At 41.3% G+C, this 24,143-nt stretch overlaps 1 protein-coding gene across 3 annotated transcripts in view; it reads left to right on the top strand.

Moving 5' to 3' along the window:
- Positions 1 to 1,916: 1,916 nt before the first annotated feature.
- The window catches only part of CLTC (clathrin heavy chain), a 77,266-nt gene continuing 55,039 nt past the window's right edge, over positions 1,917 to 24,143 (top strand). The window contains exon 1 of one of the 3 annotated variants that reach the window (XM_055257858.2): positions 1,917 to 2,492. In XM_055257858.2, the coding sequence (XP_055113833.1) occupies positions 2,451 to 2,492 (42 nt within the window). In that variant the 5' untranslated portion in view covers positions 1,917 to 2,450. The remainder of the gene's footprint in view (positions 2,493 to 24,143) is intronic. The other 2 variants (XM_055257856.2, XM_055257857.2) reach the window with 2 other exon arrangements.

Genomic DNA, 24,143 nt, shown 5'->3' with positions numbered 1-24,143 from the left:
CTTTATACTGTTACCAAGAACAGCAGACTCCCATTAAAAAAAAAATCTCTTATTACCCTACTCAAATTATTCATCTTTAAAAAGGCATAGGGTTTTTTTTTTAATGTTTATCATCTTGACTTTTTTTTTTTGTCTTGAAAATCTTTGGATTAATTTGAAGATCATTTCAAAATGACCCAGGATATCACAATCTATTTTTCCTCTTCCTAAATTATTTCTCAAAACAATGTAATTTCTATGTGTGATGACGTAGCAGTCACTAACAACCTCAGCGCACTTTTTGGTTAGATATTACACTCCAAATAGCTACAATCAACTGCTTTTGGGATTCTAAATGTACTTAAAAGTTACAGGGTCTGTATGAAAATGCCAGACACATTAATAAATTTTGGTGGCCCATTCATGATACAGCTCTTGTATCTCCAGATTCTGAGACTTAAAATGTAACTTGATCAAGCTACTGAATTACTGTAATAAAACAATTGCTGCCTTAGAATTTTAATTTAGAATTTGTCTACTTCCAAAAAGGGTTTAAAGCAGTTATTATTAGACTGGCATTAGGTCATTTCAAATGTTGCGGAACAGAGGATTTTCGTGTATTTAGCTTAACAATACAAAAAGAAATTTTGCAAGCATAAATATTCACTCTTACAACATGGTGGCAAGGCTTTTCTTTGCAGAACAATCTTTGCCCTCTTACCTGCCAGACTCTTCTCTCATGCTCAGTATGTGAGACAGTTAAGTAACAGGGAAAAACACTAAAAGCAACTAAAATGATTGGCAAACTTCTCACTCTAACCTAAACTGCTTAGCATACAAAATTATCGTCTACTCAATAGGGTTTTATGTCCTTTAACTGAAAAGGACACTAAAAATAATTATTGTGGACTTGAGCTTTTCTCTTTCGGCGGGGCGGGGGGTGGGGAGGAGAATCACCTCTCTTACAAAGATAAAAGGCACAGAACTAAAGTCTTTCATCCTTTATTGTATTGGTGCGATTATGAAATAATATTATGGCTTATACTTTAGCAAGAAAGTACCAGGAAGGTTATTATTAATCGACAACGAATGCCGTTGATACCTTCATGCTCTTTGAAGACAGGATGCTCCGGCTTTGAAGCGCTATATTTCTACACTGCTAACCTACAGGAACCTATGTTGAGGTGGTCCCATCTTTCCTCCAGGTACCTTCAGGTTTTACCAAGCATCCTTACCCTAATTATCTAAATATTTGAGACATAAATTATTTGATGTGGCTAAAAATCCTCTTGCTAGAATTTGGGTCCAATCCTTTAATGTTCTGATACTCGAATTCTTTAACGAAACTGATCACTGAGCTAGGCCAATACAAGTCCGCCAAAATGTCCGCAGAAACGTTAAGAAAAGCTGTCATAAGGCCAGCTTGAGAGACATCATAAATGGTCTTTGCTGTCCTTTGAGCGAATTATCTAACACCCGAAGAGAGTGCCGGTTCTAGTTAGAATCCGCGCGTCAGGTTCTCCAACAGTCGAAGGGCGTGTGTGAGGGCAGGGAAGATTTTAAACCCCGTTTCAGGCCCCCTCCCTAGGCTGTAGGAAACCACCCACTCTGAAGCCCGGCGGGGGAGGAGTGCTGCAGCCAGCTGCCGAGGGAGCGCTCTGCGGCGAGGCCGTTTCCCTGAGTCACGGAGAGGGCGGGTGGCTGCGCCCGTCTGCCCCCGCCACGTCCTCCTGTAAGGGGCTCAGTCGGAACAGGCAGGGGTCGCAGGGAAAGGAAGCGGCACCAGTCATGCCTCAAGGTGGCCCAAAAGCCTCTTCATTCCCAGGAGACGCCGCATTTCCTTAAAACGCGCTCTCCATTCTGGCAACCATCAGCCGACCCTTCCCCATCAGTATCACGTGCACATGGAAGTACGTGGGTGGGACCTAAGGCGCCCACGGAAGTGACGTCGTCGCCCCGAGTCGCATGATGTGGCAAAATGCAAAAAAAAAAAAAAAAAAAAAAAAAAAAAGTGGGGGGAGAAAAAGAAGATTGGCGAAAGTGATGAGTCTAAAAAAGTAGTCCCTCCGGTTCCTCTGTTTCCCCCCGTGTGGCGTCAGGAAGCGAGGCTCCGGGCGCACTGCGCCCCGAATTCCTGTGCCCGCCACGCGCGCCGCTCCGTGGAGGGGTACATAAGGCAGAGGGGGTGAGGCGACTGGGCGGAGTTCTGTCTCCGGGATCCTTCCGCTGGGCTCAGCCGTTTCCGGAGTCGGCGCTGCGCCCGGTTCCGCCATTGCGGCTCTCCTGGCCCCTGGAGCCTCCGCCCCCGACCCGAGCTCTTTCGTCTGCCTGCCAGTTTCCTGCGTCCCCGGAGAGGATCCTGCTGAGCCCAGCCTCCCCGCTCCCCTCCTCCTCCTCTCCCTTGGAGAGCCCGGGCAGCCACTGCCCCGCAGCCCCAGTGACAGGAGGAGACCATACCCCCCGACAGCGCCATGGCCCAGATTCTGCCAATTCGTTTTCAGGAGCATCTCCAGGTGCGGCCGGGCCCAGGCTGGTGAGGGCTGTGGAGAAGGTGGTAGGAAGGATGGAAGACGCTGGAGTCCGGGCCCGAGCAGGATCGGAGCTGGAGGGGCGGGGGGGGTTGTCGGTAATTGGGGTAGATGGAGGAGGGGGCACTATCTTGGAAAGCTTAAAAGATTAAATAATGTGGGGCTTGGATGGAAAGGACAGGAGTTAGGGTGCAAAGACCAGGCCTGGATCCAAAGGCCTCTCGATCTTGCTTCCTGGATGGCCAGAACTGCGCGTACAAACTCTCTCCTCCCCATTTTATTCAGTTCATTCATTTGGATAGGGGAGTAGGAGGGGGGATTCTCCCTTGTTTCTACCAGAGGGAGGATTCTTATCCTCTGGGCCAGTGCGGGGCTGTCACCTTCCATTGCTCTCGTCTTTCCTTCATCGTGTCTGCACCCAGAAGTTGTGGGGCGGGTGGGTTGGGGAGGAGCAACCTTTTTTTTTCCTCCCTCTGCGGCTCTCAACTGAGAAAGGCACCTTCTCCGGTGGTGGGGGTTGGGGGTGGTGGTGAGGCGGTGGCTTTTCTCTTGCCTTCCCTGAGGCAGTAGGGACAGAAGGTCACTGAAAGAATGGAACGAGGGTAGAATGGGAGAACGCATTTCTCAGAGCGTTGTCAGTCTCAGAGTGTGTGGGGTCAAGGTCCCTAAGGAAACTCGCCTCCCCTTCCCCCTTTTTTTATTTCTCGGGATGTTGTGGCTCTTAACCCCTCTTTGGTTCTGGAAGGTGGGAAAGGGTGATACAGAGGTTATCTTTTAGTCTTCTCGAGTAGTAGCAGATAGTTTTGAATATCTTCTTCAGGATCCCATGGAATTGAACAGAGCCCTGGGGACGGAGCACAGCTGCTCTGAGACCTGCAGGGCTATTTGGTCTGTAACTGGCTTCCCTTTAGTAAGTTCTAGAGTTCTTCCCCTTGGTTCCTTATCCTGGAGGCAACGTATTGTTATCTGGCAACATGCCAGTGGCGGGCCTAGGCAGGTGACCATTGGAAGGCTTCACTGAATTAAGCCTTTTCAGAGCTTTTGATTTTCCTGTGTCACCAATCCTGATTTTTACTGTAGCTGAAATAATTTATTCCTATTAATTTGCTTTCTTCCCAAATATCCCCTTAAAGAAACCTGCCTTAGCTCAATCGTCTGAAGGGCTAATTCCATAATGACAGAGAATGCAGTGGTTTGACATGACACTAATACCAGTGACTTATTAGACACTTTACCATTGAAGACCATTTTTATTTACATTCCCCCATTGGTATAACATACATAAAGGATTCTTGTTAATAAAAGGTTTTAACATTCAGGCTATAAGTAACATAATTTCCTATTTCTTTGCAGGTATTACCATGTTTGCACTAGCAAGGACTTATTTTCCTTTAAGGCTTGAAATGTAAAGAATAACCTTTACCCATAAAATGAGTTAAATAATGCACTTTCTTAAGTCATCTATAATTTTAAAATAACTCATCTGAAGTAATGGAATATACCTTGGCAATAAAAACACTTTTACAGAGGGTTAACAATGTTAAATAACAAAATGGACTTTTTTTTTTATCAATCCAAGTTTAATTGCTGTGGTTACTTTTGTTAAAGTGGGGTGGCAAATGAATGTGGAGAGTTGAGAAGGTGCTGTTCTTAAGTGTGAGGGGAAAACGCGGGCTTATTTTCATACTAAGCTGCATCTGAAATATCTTTCTGCAGACAAATGTTTATAAACCACACAGAGAATCAAGTACAGCTGCTGTTTATCTTCCATGGCAGATGTATAGCTCACTACCAAATCTTGTGGTGGTTCGAGTAATAGCTTTTCATTTCTTTTAAAGAGGAGACAAGAATTGTTAAATGATCCCAAATATTGGAACCCAACCTTGTCACTTATTAAAGACAAATTTAATACATGTCTATTTTGTAACTGGCTCAAAGTTTCTGCAGATTCTTGAATGAAGCCATTTTCTTCTCAAATACTTCGAAGATTTTGAATATAAAGCAGATTTGCAAATTGAAAAATTCAGTCCTCTGTGTTTTGGATTGCTATGTCATGCCTAAACTTAAGCTTGCTTAGCTAATGTGACCGCTCCAGCTGATTAATTGTGGAGCCCAAATAACTACAGCCTCTTCCATGATAATATATCTCCTAACTTCATATCATTATCTCCTCCCTTTTTAAAAATTAATAAGGTTTTTGTTTTTTTTTTGAAGAGACAGGGTTTTTGCTGGAGGTCAGTGGTGCCATCACAGCTCACTGCAGCCTTGACCTACTGGGCTCAAGCCATCCTCCCACCTCAGCATCCTGAGTAGCTGGGACTACAGCCATGAGTCACCACACCTGGCTAATTTTTGTATTTTTTGTAGAGATGGAGTTTCATGTTGCCTAGGCTAGTCTCGAATTCCTGGGCTCAAGCAATCCTTTGCCTTGGCCTCCCAAAGTGCTGGGATAATAGGTGTGAACCACCAAGCCCAACTAATAAGGATTATTTTAATTGGCGTCTTAGGTCTCTGACCTCTGAGCTTCTACCAGTTTGCTAAGTAGCAGAAAACTTTCTGAAACATGTAGGATAAAAACTGGAAACAAGAAATGAGGAACTTAAGTATGAGTATAGAGTTAGCTTGTGAAACTGTAAATGAACTTATTTTTATACCCTTTAACTACATTGTCCAACTGAAGGATCTTTTGTCATCAAAGCTTGGACCTACAGCAAATAAATGTTAATATATGAAGATTTCTTTTTTCCTAGACTGTTTAGACTGCTAGCAGTTAATAAATGAGTGCCTATTTGAGCAAGATATTGTTGGAATTGCAGATTGTATAAAAATCCTAGACTACATATAATGTTGCCTGTGATTCTTAATTTTTTGGTGATTCTCAATTTTTTGGCACATTAAGTATCTTTAGGCCACTTGACACATTCCATTGTATTCCTAGATTCTTTGGGTCTTCAATTAAAAATCTCCCTACCCTGTTCTTTCCCCTTTGATCCATAGATGCAGGTATGGAATGTGTCGTTGAGTCAAATGTTAGGGGTTCTTGCTATAGTTAGCTTGGATTGCGAATAGAAAGCAATGCTAAGTACTGGGATTTACCACGTGCTTAGTTGTACTCTCTGGAAGAGGTAAACTTCCTGGAATTATGCTGCAGTCTCCTGGGAATAGCTTCTAAGTTTAAAATGTATCATATTCTTCAGAATTTTCTTGATGATCAGTTTACCCAGCTTAAAGTGTGTGGTTAATTTTAGTGAAAGTGCTTTCACTCTGATTAGGAAATAAGACACAGAATGGTGTGTATGTAGAACACAATCATTTTCATTTGAGTATTTAGGAAAATTCACATTTCAGGAACCATGGTAGTTGCTCTTGAACAATTGTTTCTGACCATAATTGGAATTTGTACCTTGCTTTTAAAAGATTCCATTTATATCGAGTCCTCAGCTTCTTTGCAAAATTGTTTTTTCCATACATATGTTTATATGTTATTCGAATTATATTTAACAAGATGTTTTCCCTGTCATTGTTACTGTTGTGGCTTTTTCTCTTCAAGTTATTGTCCAATACAACTTTCTTCAATGATGGAACTGTCTACTAGCTACATAGGGATATTGAGCACTTGAAATGCGGCTGATGTGACTGAGGAACTAAATTTTTGCTTTAATTTCTTTTTAATTTAAATGTAAATAGCCACATGTGACAATTGACTCCTACATTGGACTGCACAATTATAGGCCATGCTGATGTGTTGTGTAAGTTTGAAGATTTATCTCACCACTCATGTTTATGTATTTAGAATATTTCGTTAGCTAAAATTAAAACACTCATTGTTCAAAAGTTTTAACTGAATACTGTCTGTCTTGGAAAGTGGTGGTGATGAACAATGACTAGCAGCAGACTTCTTGAGACCTTATTATGTGCTGTAAATTTGGCTAGGTACTTTCAGATCTTCACTCAATCCCCGCAGACACCTTTCTAAAAAGTGAGACTCAAAGTAGTGGGAATGCTGTCGGAATGGGATGTGTACCTGAGTCTTCTGACACAAAATATTTCAAAGAAATTGAATAATTGGCCTTAAAAAGAGAAGTTATACAGTATCCTAGAGTGCTTTTTGCCTGTTGGACTTAGGCCCAGAGAGGTGAGTTCCCTCTACTTGTTTATAGATTAACAATGTGGTATAGTAGACAGAACAGGGAGGGCTTTAGGGGTTGTTGAAACAAATGCTGTCCAATAGAAAAATAATATGAGCAACATACTTTTTTTTTTTTTTTTGAGACAGAGTCTCGCTCTGTCCTCTTGTCACCTAGACTAGAGTGCAGTGGTGCGATCTCGGCTCACGGCAACCTCCACCTCCCAGGTTCAAGTGATTCTCCTGCCTCAGCCTCCCAAGTAGCTGGGATTTTAGGTGTCCGCCACCATGCTTGGCTAATTTTTCTATTTTTAGTAGAGATGGGGTTTTACCATGTTGGCCAGGCTGGTCTTCAACTCCTGACGTCAGATGATCTGCCCCCCCTCGACCTCCCAAAGTGCTTGGATTACAGGCATGAGCTGCTGCTCCTGGCCTCACATAAATAATTTTTTAAGTTTTCTAGCAGCCATATTAAAAATGAAAGAACATAAAATTAATTAATTTTGGGGTTTTTTGGTAGAGACAGTCTTGCTATATTGCTCAGGCTGGTCTCAAATTATTGGGCTCAAGTGATCCGCTCACCTTGGCCTCCCAAAGTGCTGGGATTACAGGCGTGAGTCACCATGCCCTGCCCAGATAAAATTAAATTTAATATATTTTATTTAACTTGGGATATGCAAAATATTATTTCAATATATAATCAGTATAAAATTTACTAATGAGATACCTTACATTCTTTTTCATACTAAATTTTCTAAATCTAGTTGTGTGTGTGTGTGTGTGTGTGTGTGTGTGTGTGTTTTTGAGACAAAGTCTCGCTCTGTTGCCAGGCTGGAGTGCAGTGGCAGATCTTGGCTCACTGCAACCTCTGCCTCCTGGTTTCGAGCAATTCTGCCTCTGCCTCCCGAGTTGCTGGGACTACAGGCGCGTGCCACCACGCTCAGCTATTTTTTTTTTTTTTTTTGTATTTTTAGTAGAGATGGGGTTTCACCATGTTGGTCAGGATAGTCTCAATCTCTTGACCTCGTGAAATGCCTGCCTCGGCCTCCCAAAGTGTTAGGATTACAGGCGTGAGCCACCGCGCTGGGCTATGTATATTTTATACTTAGAGCATATATCAATTCAGACCCTATTTTCATTGGAAATCCTGGTCCGTATTTAGAGTTCATAAAATTTACAGTTAGAAAGGCAGATTTGGGGCTGGGGGTAGTGGCTCATGCCTGTAAACTCAGCACTTTGTCAGCCAAGGTAGGAGCACTGCTTGAGCCCAGGAATTCGAGACCAGCCTGGATAACAGAGTAAGACCTCGTCTCTATATTAAACAAACAAAAATGAAGAAAAAGGAAAGCAGATATGCAATACTTCAGTGATCTCAAACATACTTAAGTTTTCCAGTAATTGAATCACTTACTGGTTATTATTTAATTTTAATTACTTTAAAATTGCGGTAACCACATTTCAAGTGCTCATTATCGTATGTGGATTGTGACTTGTGGTTACCATATTGGACAACACAGGTTAAGTTTAACCTCTTGCTTCTTTTTCTCTGGGAAACGGGCATACTTATCTCACAAAGTTATTATGAGGATCTGAGATCATGTATGTGAAAGTACTTTATGTAGCATTTTAGGAGCATTAATTATTGGCTAATTTTTGTCCAGTACATTTTATTCAGGTATCTCAACCAATGACACAATATTCATTTGCAGATCCAGTGTTTTATGGTGTATAAATAATTGGGGTTAGTGCATTTACCTAAGATTTGAGTACTTACTGCAGATCAGGAACTGTGTTAGACTCTAGGGACAAGGTGATAAACAAGATGGACTACACCTTGCATTCATGCTTCCATTGATGAGTTGGCAAAGGCTGTACACTTGTCATTCCAGCCATCAGTGTTGTCTACTTGATTGTGGATCTTTTATGTATTTGAACATTTGATATTGTGCACAATTTAATACAAATATTGATATGATACAAAGTTGATTACACTCTGAAACTGCCCCCCAAAAAGAAACTTTTAAATAAACCTTGTATTATGTTCCATGAGTCTTATTGTGTGCCACTGGTACATTTTAAATTAGGGTTCCTTGAACAGACATATTTGAAAAAAAAACTTAATCATATTGGATAAAATACCCACATGGAATGCTGGTCAGGCGATTGTTAGAGTTATTGTATGTGTCCTTTTTTAGGGTGGTAGTGTTGAAGTGAATCTTCTCACTTAGATGAGCAGTAGGTTCATAGCTGATATTTTAGTCCTGTATATTAGAATAGGGCTGTTTCTCTAAGTTCATGCACTATATGCCGTGCCAAAACTACTTCATGAAATAAACCTGTCTTCTGAGCCACAGCAAAGTTTACAGCTCTGGGTGTCTTGTCTTTGCTTCTTGGTCAAATGCCTATGGCTAATGCTCTTAACTCAAAAGATGGCTGAAAGCTTGGACCTAAATGTATTATGCAAAACCCATCTGTCAGACTTTTGTGAGTCTCTTGTATTATCTCCTTAAATTAAGCATAATTTAAGATATTTTTGTCCTACTTCTTTTTTTTTTGGCGGGGGGGACAGGGTCTCACTCTGTTGCCCAGGCTGGAGTGCAGTGGCATGATCAAGGCTCACTGCAGCCTTGACCTCCCCAGGCTTAGGTGATCTCCCACCTCCGCCCCCTAAATAGCTGGGACTACAGGTGTGCGCCACCAAACCCTGCTAATTTTTGTATTTTTTTGTAGAGTCGGGGTTTTGCCATGTTTCCCAGGATGGTCTCAAAATCCTGGCTCAAGCAGTCCGCCTGTCACAGCCTCCCAAAGTGCTGGAATTACAAGTGTGAGACACCAAGCCTTGTCCTATTTTTGAGGCAATAACTATTCATATCTTAATTGTCCTGAAATCTAATCCATAAAATCAAAATACATTGGCCATTATAGTTGTTTGAGCGCCTATTACATGCCAAGAACTGTATTAAATATTTAATATTTATTATCTCATTTAATTAGCAAGAGAACCCTTGTGCTTAGGTCGGATTAGCCTTATTGTAGAGATTGGGCAACTGAAGTTCATAGTAGGTAACTTCTAGAGTCACACAGCTAGTGAGCAGTCAGACTTTTAATATTTGTTCTTTCATTTGGCTCATTGCCTCATTTGGTAAATGGTCTGTATCATTTGAGTTGCAAAATGTACCACAATTGTTTGTATCTATGCTGTGATGTTCTTTGATTCTAGTAGTACTGTCATTTGTTTATCGGGAAATATTTTTTATATTATGAGAAAAGTACGAGACAGCAAACTAACATCTGACTTTATGCCTTGAATGATTATTTAGCTATATCTTTTTTAAGGACTTTATCCTATTTCCTATCGGAAAATTGTGCAGGATGATTGGGATCCGGTTAACTTGTAACCAGGATTGTCTGCATCCCTCTCATAAGACTGAACTTGTCACACTTTTCTATAGACTTTTTCTTACTGAAAAGAATGAATGTGTTCCAGTCTGAAGCCACTTGTGAAAGGAGGAAACTTCTGCCTTCTATTTTACTATAAATTCATGTTTTTGTGTTTATACCAAGAAATAGAAGCTTGAACTCAAGGAAGGCAATTGTGCATGAAAGGGATAGGAAAGGAAGGTGACAGTGGAATATATTTGCTCATTTTGAGTAGCATCATGGTAGAAAGGAAAATGGTTACAGACTTGCAGGGTTGTGCTTTGGAGGCAGACTGCCAGTACTGTTAATACTGCTTGTTCCTAATCCTTAGGTAAATAAGGATTTTCTTTAAGTTTTGAAGTAAGACGGTTTTAAAGATTATTTCTGAAAGAATAGGAACCAGATCCATTAAAGCCATATTTTGTCACATTAAAAAACTCTGCAGTGTGCTATTCTGGAAAATGTCTCAGATGTTTAATCTGGGCTTATCTATTGATTATGTCAGGTTTTCAACTTGTCTCAACTTCCTCATTTATTAAAACAGTATTTCCTGGCAATTTTAAAGTTAGACTACAGTATGTTTTTGTATTTATAGTATAATATTTAGCCCTTAACCCCTTACAGGCACTCGAATATCAGTTCTTCCCCTCCACCCTGGAAGAGTTTCCCTTTGTCCACTTGAGTTGAATATATGTGCCGTACTAAAGGAGAAAAACTACCGTGTACCCAGTTATTGAAGCCAAGATCTTGAAGTTACACCAGACTCTCTAATTTCTCATTTTCTGCATCCATCGATTTCTGGAGTTCCTCATTGATGCACACTGGGGGTCTCAGCGATGATAGTTTTTCATGACCATAGGTTGAAACTGGGAGTCATAGAAGATGAAAAAATGAGAATTGGATTGGGAGTTGACTTTGTTGCCCAGGCTGGAGTGCAGTGGTGCAATCTCGGTTCACTGCAACTGCCGCCTTCCAGGTTCAAGCAATTCTCCTCCCTCAGCCTCCTGAGTAGCTGGGACTACAGGGGCCAGCCACCATGCCTGGCGAATTTTTTTTGTATTTTTAGTAGAGACGGGGTTTCACCATGTTGGCCAGGCTGGTCTCAAACTCCTGACCTCAAATAATCTACCCTCCTCAGCTTCCCAAAGTGCTGGGATTACAGGCGTGCGCCACTGTGCCTGGCCAACTTGCATTTATTTCTGATTAGCTGCTCATCTGAGAAAGGTAGCTTTAAAAAAACCACCAAAGTGGACAGACTGAAGCTAAAGACTGTCAATATATATGCTCTGCTTGGCAAACAGCTGACTTTGGATAGATCTCATTATTTAAAGATGAATAATAAGGGGGGAAAAAACGTGTAGAGAGAACATGGTTTACAAAAACCCATCTCTTTCTCCAGTCTCTGCAATACTCTGTATTTGGTCATATTGAACTGTGAAAATCTAAGGCAGGTTTTTTTTTTTTTTGTTTTGTTTTTTTTTATTTTTATTTTTTTTTTTTTTTTTTACCACAAATATCCTCAGGAAAGAGTCTCCTTATTAAAAGCCTTACTGAATCTCCATAGTATTGTGTCCTCTCACAGTTGCTTCTGTTTTGAGCACCAGAATGCTGTTTGGCAAATGCTGCTACAGGCTTGAAATCAACTGGATTAGTGAGAGACAAATTTTACACATCTAAAATTCTCCTGTGTATGGCCTCACAGTTGGAACTGTGGATGTTATAAGCAGATGATTTAAATATTCCTTGAAAAGCAGTCCATTCGGGCATGTTTCTAGAGATCATAATTTTTTTTTTTTTTTTTTTTTTTGAGATGGAGTCTTGCTCTGTCGCCCAGGCTGAAGTACAGTGGTGCGATCTCGGCTCACTGCAACCTCTGCCTCCCAGGTTCAAGCGATTCTTCTGCCTCAGCCTCCCGAGTAGCTGGGATTACAGGTGCCCGCCACCACGCCTGGCTGATTTTTGTAATTTTAGTAGAGATGGGGTTTCACCATGTTGTCCAGGCTGGTGTCGAACTCCTGACCTTGTGATCCACCTGCCTCAGCCTCCCAAAGTGCTGGGATTACAGGTGTGAGCCACCACACCCAGCCTAGAGATCATAATTTATATAGAAAGATAAGAGAAAAACAACTCTCCTGATAACGCAAATAGATTTGATGTTACAAAATTGCACCAGTATGATTGCTCTGTAATGGATTTTTGAAAAGCATTGTGAAATGGAGATGACTTTCCAGTGCTGATGTCAAAAATGCATATGAAGAGTTTAAATATAATTTTGTTTTGTGTGTTTTGTTTTTTGAGACAGAGTCTTGCTCTGTCTCAAGTGGAGTACAGTGGCGAGATCATGGCTTCCACAGCCTCGACTTCCCAGGCTCCAGCCATCCTCTCACCTCAGCCTCCCAAGTAGCTGGGACTACAGGCGTGTGCCACCACACCCAGCCAATTTTTGTATTTTTTTGTAGAAATGGGCTTTGGCCATGTCGCCCAGGCTGGCCTCGAACTCCTGAGCCCAAGCAATCTGCCTGCCTCGGCCTCCCAAAGTGCTGGGATTACAGGCGGGAGCCACTGTGCCTGGCCTAGTTTTATAATTTTAAATGTCTGTAAAGTAAGTGAAATGACTAGTTGAATTGTACATTAAATATATCTAATCCCTAAGAGTTTATAATGGAAAGGGATCAAAACTTTTTCAATTGAGATAAAATTCACATAACAAAATTAACCATTTTAAAGTGAACAATTTAGTGGTATTTAGTGCATTCAGTGTCGTGCAGCCAACACCTGTATCTAGTTCCAAGACATTTTCATCTTCCCAAAAGGAAACCCCATACACGTGAAGCAGTCCCTCTCCCATCCCCCTCCTCCCATCCCCTGGCAACTGCTAATTTGCTTTTTGTCTCTATAGATTTACCTGTTCTGGATATTTCACATAAATGGAATTATACCATAAGTGACCGTTTGTTTCTAACTTCTTTCACTAAGCATCCATGTTATAGCATATATCAGACTTCATTCCTTTATGGCTGAATAATACTTCACTGAATGGATATATCAACATTTTATTTGTCCTTTCATCAGTTGGTGGACATTTGAGTTCTTTCTACCTTTTGGCTATTGTGACTAGCGCTGTTGCAAACATTCATGTACAAGTTTTTGTTTGAATGCCTGTTTTCAGTTCTTCTAGGTATGTACTCAGAAGTGGAATTGCTGGGTCATACGGTAATTTCTCTGTTTCAACTTTTTGAGAGACCACGAAACTGTTTTCCACAGTGGTGGCACCATTTGACATGTCCACTAGAAATATATGAGAGTTCCATTTTCTTCACATCTTCTGACAGCTTTTTGGGGTGTTGGGATGATTCGTCTAATTGGGAAAATAAGTACCTTATTTGGGCCTATATGGTATTTTTAATTCTGTGTGTCTGCTCCCAAACTCTGTAGTCCTGCCCTCCCTTATATTGTGTACCCTGTTTTAGATTGTTTCCGTTTCTTCTGAGACACTGCATATACCCCTACATGTATCTGTGCTAGGCATACATCCCTGTAACTTCATGGCATTTTTGTAATTGCTGTGTACCTGTTACGTATACTGAGTGGAAGGGAGTGTCTCATTTGCTGTAGAACTCTCTGTGCATTAGTGTAATGTCTGGCACACAGCTGCTCAGGCTTTTTTTTTAAGTATATGATTATTGGGAAAACTACAGAGCTAGGGAGAGATCTGAAGAAATACTAGAAATTTTTTTCTGCTGGAATCAGAAGAAAACTTTAGAAAATTGTTGACATCATCTGTGGCATGCAGCAAAAGTTGATGTAAAAGGAACAGAAAGACCTATGGAGATAATGGGATGTAATAACATAAAACATACAGAAACAATTGGTTCTGAAATCAGTTAAGAGCAGAACTGGAATTCATACTCTGTGGAATGAATCAGCAATGTGGAAGGACTAATAAGATTTTTTTTAAAGATTTTGAATTTAGGCTGGGTGCAGTGGCTCACACCTGTAACCCCAGCACTTTTGGGAGGCCAGAGTAGGTGGATTGCTTCAACCCAGGCATTCGAGACTAGCCTGGACAGCATGGCAAAACCCTATCTCTACAAAAAATAAAAAAATTAGCCGGGTGTGATGGCATGCGCCTGTAGTCCCATCTACTTGGGAGGCTGAGGTGGATGGATCACCTGAGCCTGGGAAGTCGAGGTTGCAGTAGGCTGAGGTCATGCCACTGCCCTCAAACCTGGTGGACAGAGTGAGACCCTATCTCAAAAAAAAAAAAAAAAACAAAGATTTTAATTTAGAAGTAAATCCCAGAATTAAGTAAAAGTGGTGTGTGTGTGTCTGTGTGTGTGTGTGTGTGTGTGTGTGTTTGTGTGTGTGACAGAATAGGTTACAAATTTAAGAATTTTAGAAACCGGGCTGGGCGCGATGGCTCATGCCTGTAATCCCAGCACTTTGGGAGGCTGAGGTGGGCGAATCATGAGGTCAGGGGGTCGAGACCATCCTGGCTAACACGGTGAAACCCCGTCTCTACTAAAAATACAAAAAATTAGCCAGGCATGGTGGTGGGTGCCTGTAGTCCCAGCTACTCGGGAGGCTGAGGCAGGAGAATGGCGTGAACCCAGGAGGCAGAGCTTGCAGTGAGCCGAGATAGCGCCACTGCACTCCAGCCTGGGCGAAAGAGCAAGACTCCGTCTCAAAAAAAAAAAAAAAAAAAAAAAAAAGAATTTTAGAAACCAAATAATTGGAATGGAAGCTCTTTTCAATGACAGAAAACTTTATGTAATTTGAAAGAACCAAAATTAAAAGGGCTTAGTGTTTGGAACAGGCCTGAGGAAGTTGTAATACCATGAATTAAAAAAAAAAAAAAAACTCAGGAGGCCAAGGCACAAGAATTGCTTGAACCCAGGAGCCGGAGGTTGCAGTGAGCCGAGATTGTGCCACTGCATGCCAGCCTGTGCGACAGAAGAGCGAGACTGTCTCAAAAACAAACAAAAAATCACCAAAACTATAAGCATCTAGGGCACATCCTCTTCCTGACCAAAAAAATCAAAGTAATATTAGTTTTTTAACCCTGAATTTTAGATAGTGAAGCAGTGTCTATAGTTTTTGAGATGGAAAGTGTCTTCACTTGTTTTTAGAAGACGTGAATCACAATTTGAACCCCCAAAGAGCCTCTGAGAGCCTAAAACCTGTTTTTTCTCCTATAGGTTGTTTCCTCACTAGTAATGACAAAGTTACAGTCTTAGCACAAAATAAGCAAAGGGGACAGTTTCACACAAAAATTGTACTTAAAATATTGAGTTTGTGTTAAGTTGCTAAATAATGGATGCTCAATATGTATTAATTGAAAGCAAATCATGGTGGTTGTCATTTTAATCATTTTGATGTCATTTTAATCATTTTAATGTCATTTTGAACTCCCTGAATTTGTTAATATTAAATCATTTTGAGATAATCTGTAACTCCTCATGCTGATTGTTAGTTATTTCATTCACTCATTTGAAAACAGTATTTGTGGCATTTAAGCTCACAGGAAAACACTCCAGGCTGGGTGCAGTGGCTCACTCCTGTAATCCCAATACTTTGGGAGGCCAAGGTGGGTGGATCACTTGAGATCAGGAGTTTGAGACCAGCCTGGCCAACATGGTGAAACCCCGTCTCTACTGAAAAAATACAAAAATTAGCCGGGCGTGGTGGTGCATGCCTGTAGTCCCAGCTACCCAGGAGGTTGAGGCAGGAGAATGGCTTGAACCCGGGAGGCAGAGGTTGTGGTGAGCTGAGATCATGCCATTGCACTCCAGCCTGGGCGACAGAGCGAGACTCCATCTCAAAAAAAGAAAACAAAATACTCTAGTGACTCAATTGTAAAATAAAATGGTTCTAGTCTTAGAACTTGTAGCACCTGGGAGACTGATTGTGCTTTAAATGATTGATCTAACTAGAATAATGTGGGATAGGGCATGTCTAATTTCCTGGCAGGTCCCTCAGTATAGGGTAGAAACATGAATATGTACAACAGTGATGGGGTTGACAGAATGTAACACTAGGCTCCCACTTAAATGTACATTTTGTGAAGTCACTGGGAAGTTGTGTCATAGAATGAAGTTTATCAAGGATCTTTATAACTTGAATATTGAGAGTGTCCAGATACTCTATTCATATCAGGAAACCAAGCCTTTAATGTCTGCCTGGTTACTTTCATTTATAACATCCTTTATGCTAAGTCAGCAATAAGTATTATATATATTTTTTGAGATGGGGTCTTGCTCTGTCACCCAGGCTGAAGTGCAGGGGTGCAGTCACAGCTTGCTGCAGCCTCTGCCTCCTGGACTCAAACAATCTTCCCACCTCAGCCTGCCAACTAGCTAGAACTACAGGTGCACACCACCACGCCTGGCCAGTTTTTTTATTTTTTGTAGGGACAGGGTCTCGCCATGTTGCCCAGGCTGGTCTTGAACACCTGGGCTCAAGAGGTCCTCCCACCTTGGCCTGCAAAAGTGCTGGGATTACAGGCATGAGCCACTGCGCCTGGCCTTGAACGCTCAAAGTAAGCCCATTTGGTAGGTTTGGATATATTCTGCACAACTTCTCACCCCTGCCGTTGAATGTAGCTATGGTAGTAGCATTTGGTTGTTTTGTGCTGCTGAATTACATTTATACGGGGGGGCATAATCTTGGTAAGTCATATCCATCTCCAAGATTTGGGGCATAAAAACTCCTATATTTCCCTGCAGCTTGGTTAACATTGGCCTAATCTGATATCATCTAATTATTGGATTATTTTTAAAGAATGCATTAAATATAAAGTTTTTGAAAATTTCTAATCAGCAGTTGATTACAAGTAGGAAAAATTCTTTGTCTTTGAGTCTCCTGGTAGTTTACCAAAGCTAATAATAGTCTGACAACCTGTCTCCAACTGTGGTTGCTTCCTGAATATATTGCTTAAATTTGGAGTTTGTGACCAGAATCAAAAATTCTAAGAGACAGTGATTCTCTCAAAGGCTAACATGGAGTAGAAAAAAACTATATGTTTAAATGTGGGGACAGCAAGGGTTAAAGGCATTTTTATTTGTTGCTTGAAATCTGTGGAGCCCACAGAAAACAGTGGTTGGTATCCTGTTGATGGAAGAACTAAAGGAATGCTGCATTCTCAGCATTTCTTGTTTCCTGTAGAATACAGCAACTGCAGTTTTTATTTGACATTCTGCTAGTTTCCAGGAAGGGCTCAATGAAGTGACTGCTGTCAGCATCTTTTTTTCACTGTGATTGATACTAGAGAAGGTAGAGGATGTTTAGGAGCTTTCAAAGGAAATCATGTTTAGTGAAATACTTGGGTTAGGAAGTTAACCAAATCTTTAAGTACTGACTTAAAAATACTTGCATTGAGAGATGAATGGTATCAGAATGACGTACAAGTATCAGCAGGTCTCTCAGATTGTTGACCTATTAACTCTATAGTGGTAACACTTCTAAAGTCCTTAGTAAGATACAAGATTCATTTGCAGAAAATAGCTCCATCTGAAAAACAGTAGCTCATACATACTTCCTTTACATTTTCCCTATTCAGATGAAACAAGGAGGATCTGGAAAGTGAAGCCAAGCAATAATTGTGAAACATAAGTCCTTAGTAATGCTATCATAAACCGGTTTTCATGTAGTTTGATTTTCAGCTGAAACAGCTGGTAAATGAATTATATTACAAGTCTATGATTCATTAGGAAACAAACTCCTTAGGTATACTTACAGAGAAGCCAATTTCCAATGAGTTTATTCTTAACTAATCAGATATGAGAACTGCTGGTTGAAATTAGTAGGCTCAAAGCAAACCTATTACTCCTTTAATTATGTGGTGTCTGTAGGCACAAATAGATAGATTGTGAATGATTGCTGAGAGTGTGCCTTGGTGCCAATGGAGAGTTGTCTTTAGATAGTTTAAGAATTGGGCCTTGAAAAAATTATGGTTTTATTTGGTTGTATGTCTTAAGCTAGCATTTTCTGCCCTTCTTAAGGCATATAGTATTGAATTAAATATATTAATAGGACCATGGCCTCTTTGGTCTTCTTAACAATATTTTCATAATTTGATCACTAATACATTCTGTTAAGATGCTCATATGACACCATTAAGTTTCCTGATTCCTTGATGTATCAGGGTTTCCCCATTCTGTCTTTAAGAGCATGTGAACAAAGCAAATTGGCCCAGGTAAGGTTTGAGTATATAACAGTAGCATGATACTAAAACCAGTCTGTTTAAGAACAATCTATTTTGGCCAGGCGTGGTGGCTCATGCCTGTAATCCCAGCACTTTGGGAGGCCGAGGCAGGCAGATCACCTGAGGTCGGGAGTTCGAGACCAGCCTGAGCTGCTCCGGAGGCTGAGGCAGGAGAATGGCTTGAACCCGGGAGGTGGAGGTTGCTGTGAGCCGAGATCGTGCCATTGCACTCCAGCCTGGGCAACAAGAGTGAAACTACATCTCAAAAAAAAAAAAACCAAAAACAGTCTATATCATAATACCATAGTCCCAGAACTAGAACTAGAAGTTCATCAAATAATGGAGTGTTCTGTGCTCCCACACTAAGTGCTTGATGTGAGTTAAATCACCTTAACCTTTCATGGAGCACCTAGGCATGCTTCTTTGCTCCCTCTCAAGTAAGGATGGATAATTTTTTTCCCTTTCCATTTTCCATGTTTACAGTCAAATGGAGTATATTTTCAACACCAAGACAGGAAAAACAAAGTTTAAACCATTAAAAACTGATGAGCATTCAACGTAGATTTCTGAGTCTCATTGCTGATGTGTTTTTTATTTTTATTTTTTATTTTTTTGGAGACAGAGTCTTGCTCTGTCGCCCAGGCTGGAGTGCAGTGGTGCGATCTCAGCTCACTGCAACCTCTGCTGCCCTTGTTGCCCAGGCTGGTCTCGAACCGAACTCCTGGCCTCAAGCCATCCTCCCACCTCAACCTCCAAAGTACTGGGATTACAGATGTGAACCCACCATACCCAGTCTTGTATTTGCTTGTGTTTGTTTCTTTTGCTTAAACATTTTAAATAAAGTCAGGCTAGCGTATTTTATCTGTAAATACTTCAGCTTGCATCTTTAGAAAATAAGGACATTTTCTTTCTTTTTTTTTCTTTTTGAGATGGAGTTTCACTCTTGTTGCCCAGGCTGGAGTGCAATGGCATGATCTTGGCTCACTGCAGCCTCTGCCTCCTGGGTTCAAGCGATTATCCTGCCTCAGTCTCCCGAGTAGCTGGGATTACAGGTGCCCACCACCATGCCCAGCTAATTTTTTTTTTTTTTTTGTATTTTTAGTAGAGACGAGGTTTTACCATGTTGGCCAGGCTGGTCTTGAATTCTTGGCCTCAGGTAATCCACCCACCTCAGCTTCCCAAAGTGCTGGGATTACAGGAATGAGCCACCATACCTGGCCAGGACATTTTCTTATAATCATAATATTATTTATAGCTCCCTGATATTTAAGAACAATATCAGAAAACCAGTCCATATTCATATTTTCCTTATTGTCCCTAAATGTAGTTTGGTTTAAATCAGAATCCAAGAAAGCTCATGCTGCTTTCAGTTATGTCTCTGAAGTTTCTCTTCTTTTTTTTTTGAGACGGAGTCTTGCTCTGTCACCCAGGCTGGAGTGCAGTGGCGCAATCTCAGCTCACTGCAAGTTCCACCTCCCGGGTTCATGCCATTCTCCTGCCTCAGCCTCCCGAGTAGCTGGGACTACAGGCGCCCGCCACCACACCCGGCTAATTTTTTGTATTTTTAGTAGAGATGGGGTTTCACCGTGTTAGCCAGGATGGTCTCGATCTCCTGACCTCATGATCCGCCCGCCTTGGCCTCCCAAAGTGCTGGGATTACAGGCGTGAGCCACCGCGCCCAGCCTGAAGTTTCTTAAAAAAAAAAAAAAAAAAAAAAAAAAAAATTTTTTTTTTTTAGCCGGGCACAGTGACTCATGCCTGTAATCCCAGCACTTTGGGAGGCTGAGGCGGGAGGATCCCTTAAGCCCAGGAGTTGGAGACCAGACTGGGAAACAAAGTGCTACATATCTCTACAAAAAAAAAAAAAATTAGCTGGGCATGGTGGCGTATGGGTGGTACCATCTATTTGGAATGCTTATCTATTATCAGTAGTTAAAAGACATTCACACCCAGAGTTTCAGCCAACCTATGGACAGCTGAATTAAGCAGCCCAGGAGGTTGAAGCTGCAGTGACCCATGATTGTGCCACTGAATTCCACCCTGGGCCACAGAGCAAGACCCTGTATGAGAAAAAAAAGAATTGGAAGTCCTAAAGTGTAATTTCCTTTTCTCCTCACTTCCCCAACAAAAACAAACTTAAAAAAAAAGGCATTTCATAGTGTCTGAGGCAGTTAAGCACCCAGAGACCACTAATCTAGTATCAGTAGTTGAAAGAAATTCACACCCAGAGTTTCAGCCAACCTATGGACAGCTGAATTAAGCAGATAATAAAATGCAAATGCAAAAAAGCTAACCTTGAGCTGGCTTAAAGTACTGATACATTGTATGTATTAATAGTTAATATCAGTGAGCTCTGGATTGCTTGATCCCAGGAGTTTAAGGATACAGTGAGCTATGATCACATCACTGCACTCCAGCTTGGGTGACAGAGCGAGACCCTATCTCTTGCACTCCAGCTTGGGTGACAGAGCAAGACCCTGTCTCTTAAAAAAACAAAAGGCAATATCTGTTGAGCTGTTAGATGTCAGGCATTGTTCTTTGCATTCACATTAAATCTTCACACCTCTGAGATAGATACTGTCATCTCAAATGTTTCATATGAGAAAACATAAACACAGCCTGTGTTCTCTAGATCAGTGGTCCACAACCTTTTTGGCGCCAGGGACCAGTTTTGTGGAAGACAGTTTTTCCACCGGTTGGGGGTGGGGGTGGGATGGTCTCAGATGAAATTGTTTCACCTCAGATCACGAGGCATTAGTTAGATTCTCATAAGGAGTGAGCAACCTAGATCGCTTGCACAGTTCACAATAGGGTTCGCGTGCCTGTGAGAATCTAATGCTGCAGCTGAAATGACAGGAGGTAGAGCTCAGGTGGTGATGTCTGCTCATTGGCTGCTCATCTTCTGTGTGGCCCGGTTGCTAACGGGATATTGGTCCGCGGCCTGTGGTTCGGGACCCCTGCTCTAGATTATGGGGAAGCTGAAGTACTATTTTCTCATTATAAAAACAGAATCCTACCTTTTACTCCCCACCTCCCCTTGTTAATGGAAGTTGGAATGGAGAAGGAAGGAGATGCCAGGGAAAGGAAGCATTTTAAAATCATTTATAACATGTAACTCCACGGTACTTCAGAGTTTTAAAGAATAAATAGGGAATACATTTGTTTAATTGCCTTTTTAGATCCAGGTTTAGGTGTCAAGTCCTAAAGTAGTGCCACTTGCAGACCAAAATCGAATCTGGAAACCAAATGAGTTACAAAGTTTGGGTGCTTTTCTGTAAAAACAAGGAAGCGATTTATTTGTATACTTTTATGTCTTGTGCCATTCTGTTGGAAAAGGGCTGAGGAAATACATACTTTCATATGCTACAGGATAACTCTAAAATGCAAAAGTATCTCTAATTGCTTAGGGGAGAAGTGTATTACTGGAAAGATGGGGTGGGTGACTTTTCATAGTATAACCTTTTGTAAGATTTTAGTGCTTTACTGTATGCACATGATAACTATTCAAAAAAACAAGCCCCTTTTTTTGGACCCTAGTTTATTGACTCCATATTCTTATAACAGCAAAATAAAAATTATTTTAAGTTTAAAAAAACTTTATCATAGGAATTTCCAAGCATATGTTAAAACAGGATATCTCCAGCTTCAACACTAATGGCATTTTGCAGATTGAGAGGATAATAAAATGTAGCTGTAGTTTGGATACTACATGTATCCAGATATATACATGTATTTCAAATATGTCCTCTGAAAATACCTGCAAGTTTATAGAGAATGTTGTATATGTCCTTTGACTTTATCTGTGCTTAGTTCCATCGTCTATAATTCAGTTTCTGGCTGGGTACAGCGGTTCATACCTGTAATCCCAACACTGGGAGGTCGAGGTGAGAGGATTACTTGAGCCCAGGAGTTCGAGACCAGCCTGGGTAACACAGTTAGAACCTGTCTCTTAAAAAAAAAAAAAATTACCCAGGCGTGGTGGCGCCTGTAGTCTCAGGTACTGAGGAGGCTGAGGTAGGAAGATCACTTGAGCCTGGGAGGTCGAGGCTGCAGTGGTACCACTGCACTCCAGCCTGGGCAACAGGACAAGACCCTGTCTCAATAAATAAAGAATAAAAATACAATTCAGTTTCTGTGGTATAGCTTATATGCCATCACACCTTTATAACTGACTGAGAATACTTTATGGTTACTATGTGCTGTTTTGAAAATAAAACCTGTTTAAAAATATGTTGCATTTTAAAAGTTTTAATCTATATTGATATTACTAGACATAGTTATATAGTTTGGCAACCCTGTTACATGCTCCTACTATAAGGGTATACCTAAACCAGACTTGCAGTTAATAAGAGTGACTTGTCCTATTATTGTGTGCTTTAGCATATTTCTCTTTGAGTATATAACAGGAAAATATGGGAAGAATTGCTGAGTGTTCTAGACATTCTCACTCGAAAGGAACATCAGTAAGGACAACAATCTTACCTACCTTATTTGAAGAGGTGGAAGCAAATTTAACCTTCTGTTAGCCAATAAGAATAGGTCACTTGAAGTTCCTGTCTTTTTTTTTTTTTTTTTTTTTTGCCAAAGTCTTGCTCTGTCACTCAGGCTGGAGTGCAGTAGGGCGATCTTGGCTCACTGCAACCTCTGCCTCCCGGGTTCAAGTGATTCTCCTGCCTCAGCCTCCGGAGTAGCTGGGACTACAGGCGTGTGCCACCATGGGCCCGGCTAATATTTTGTATTTTTAGTAGAAACGGGGTTTCACTGTGTTAGCCAGGATGGTCTCGATCTCCTAACCTCATGATCTACCCTCCTTGGCCTCCCAAAGTGCTGGGATTACAGGCATGAGCCACCACGCCCAGCCGAAGTTCCTGTCTTTTTTTCCTAACAAGTAGGAAGGCTATTTAGGAAGGAGCAGGGTCCTGTTCAGTTGTGTAAATGACCACCACTTAAGTGTGCTTTTTAATATGTTTAAACATGTGCCATTATTAAGAATTTGACACGGCTGGGCGCAGTGGCTCATGCCTGTAATCCTAGCACTTTGAGAGGCCGCGGCGGGCGGAACATGAGGTCAAGAGATGGAGACCATTCTGGCCAACGCAGTCAAACCCCATCTGTACTAAAAATACAAAAATTAGCTGGACGTGGTGGTGTGCGCCTGTAGCCCCAGCTACTTGGGAGGCTGAGGCAGGAGAATTGCTTGAACCGGGGAGGTAGATGTTGCAGTGAGCCGAGATCATGCCACTGCATTCCAGCCTGGTGACAGAGCGAGACTCGGTTTCAAAAAAAAAAAAAAACTTGCAACTTCAGAATTATGTTCATGTTTGCTGATGTTTTAACTCAAACTGGAACATAAATCCTAGGGAAGTAACCCATATCACTGTTGTTCTAATAACTGCATTCAAAGTAGAATAACACTACATTCACTAGTAGAGGTTGAGGGAGAGAGGAAAAGAAGGAATTACAGATTACAGGCTACTTTTCTGTTCTTGTTTAGACTGAGGCTGAGGCAGGTGGACCATGAGGTCAGGAGATTGAGACCATCCTGGCCAACATGGTGAAACTCCATTTCTACTAAAATACAAAAAATTAGCCGGGCGTGTTGGCGCACTCCTGTAGTCCCAGCTACTCAGGAGGCTGAGGCAGGAGAATCACTTGAACCTGGGAGGCAGAGGTTGCAGTGAGTTGAGATCAAGCCACTATACTTCAGCCTGGCTGGCGACAGAGCAAGACTCCATCTCAAAAAAAAAAAAAAAAAAAAGAGTTTGTCACTTGCCTCCTGTTTAATTTTGCATTTTTAAAATAAAGTATATCTATTCCACATGGACTATTTTGATTAGTACCAATACAGGAGATCAAAGATATATATGCATAGCTCTTTTGGTAGCAT

This window comes from Symphalangus syndactylus, chromosome 20 (genome assembly GCF_028878055.3).
Source record: "Symphalangus syndactylus isolate Jambi chromosome 20, NHGRI_mSymSyn1-v2.1_pri, whole genome shotgun sequence".
NCBI lineage: Eukaryota > Metazoa > Chordata > Mammalia > Primates > Hylobatidae > Symphalangus > Symphalangus syndactylus.
The sequence above is the reverse complement of the archived record's forward strand: the minus strand, read 5'-3'. Positions and strand labels throughout refer to the sequence as shown.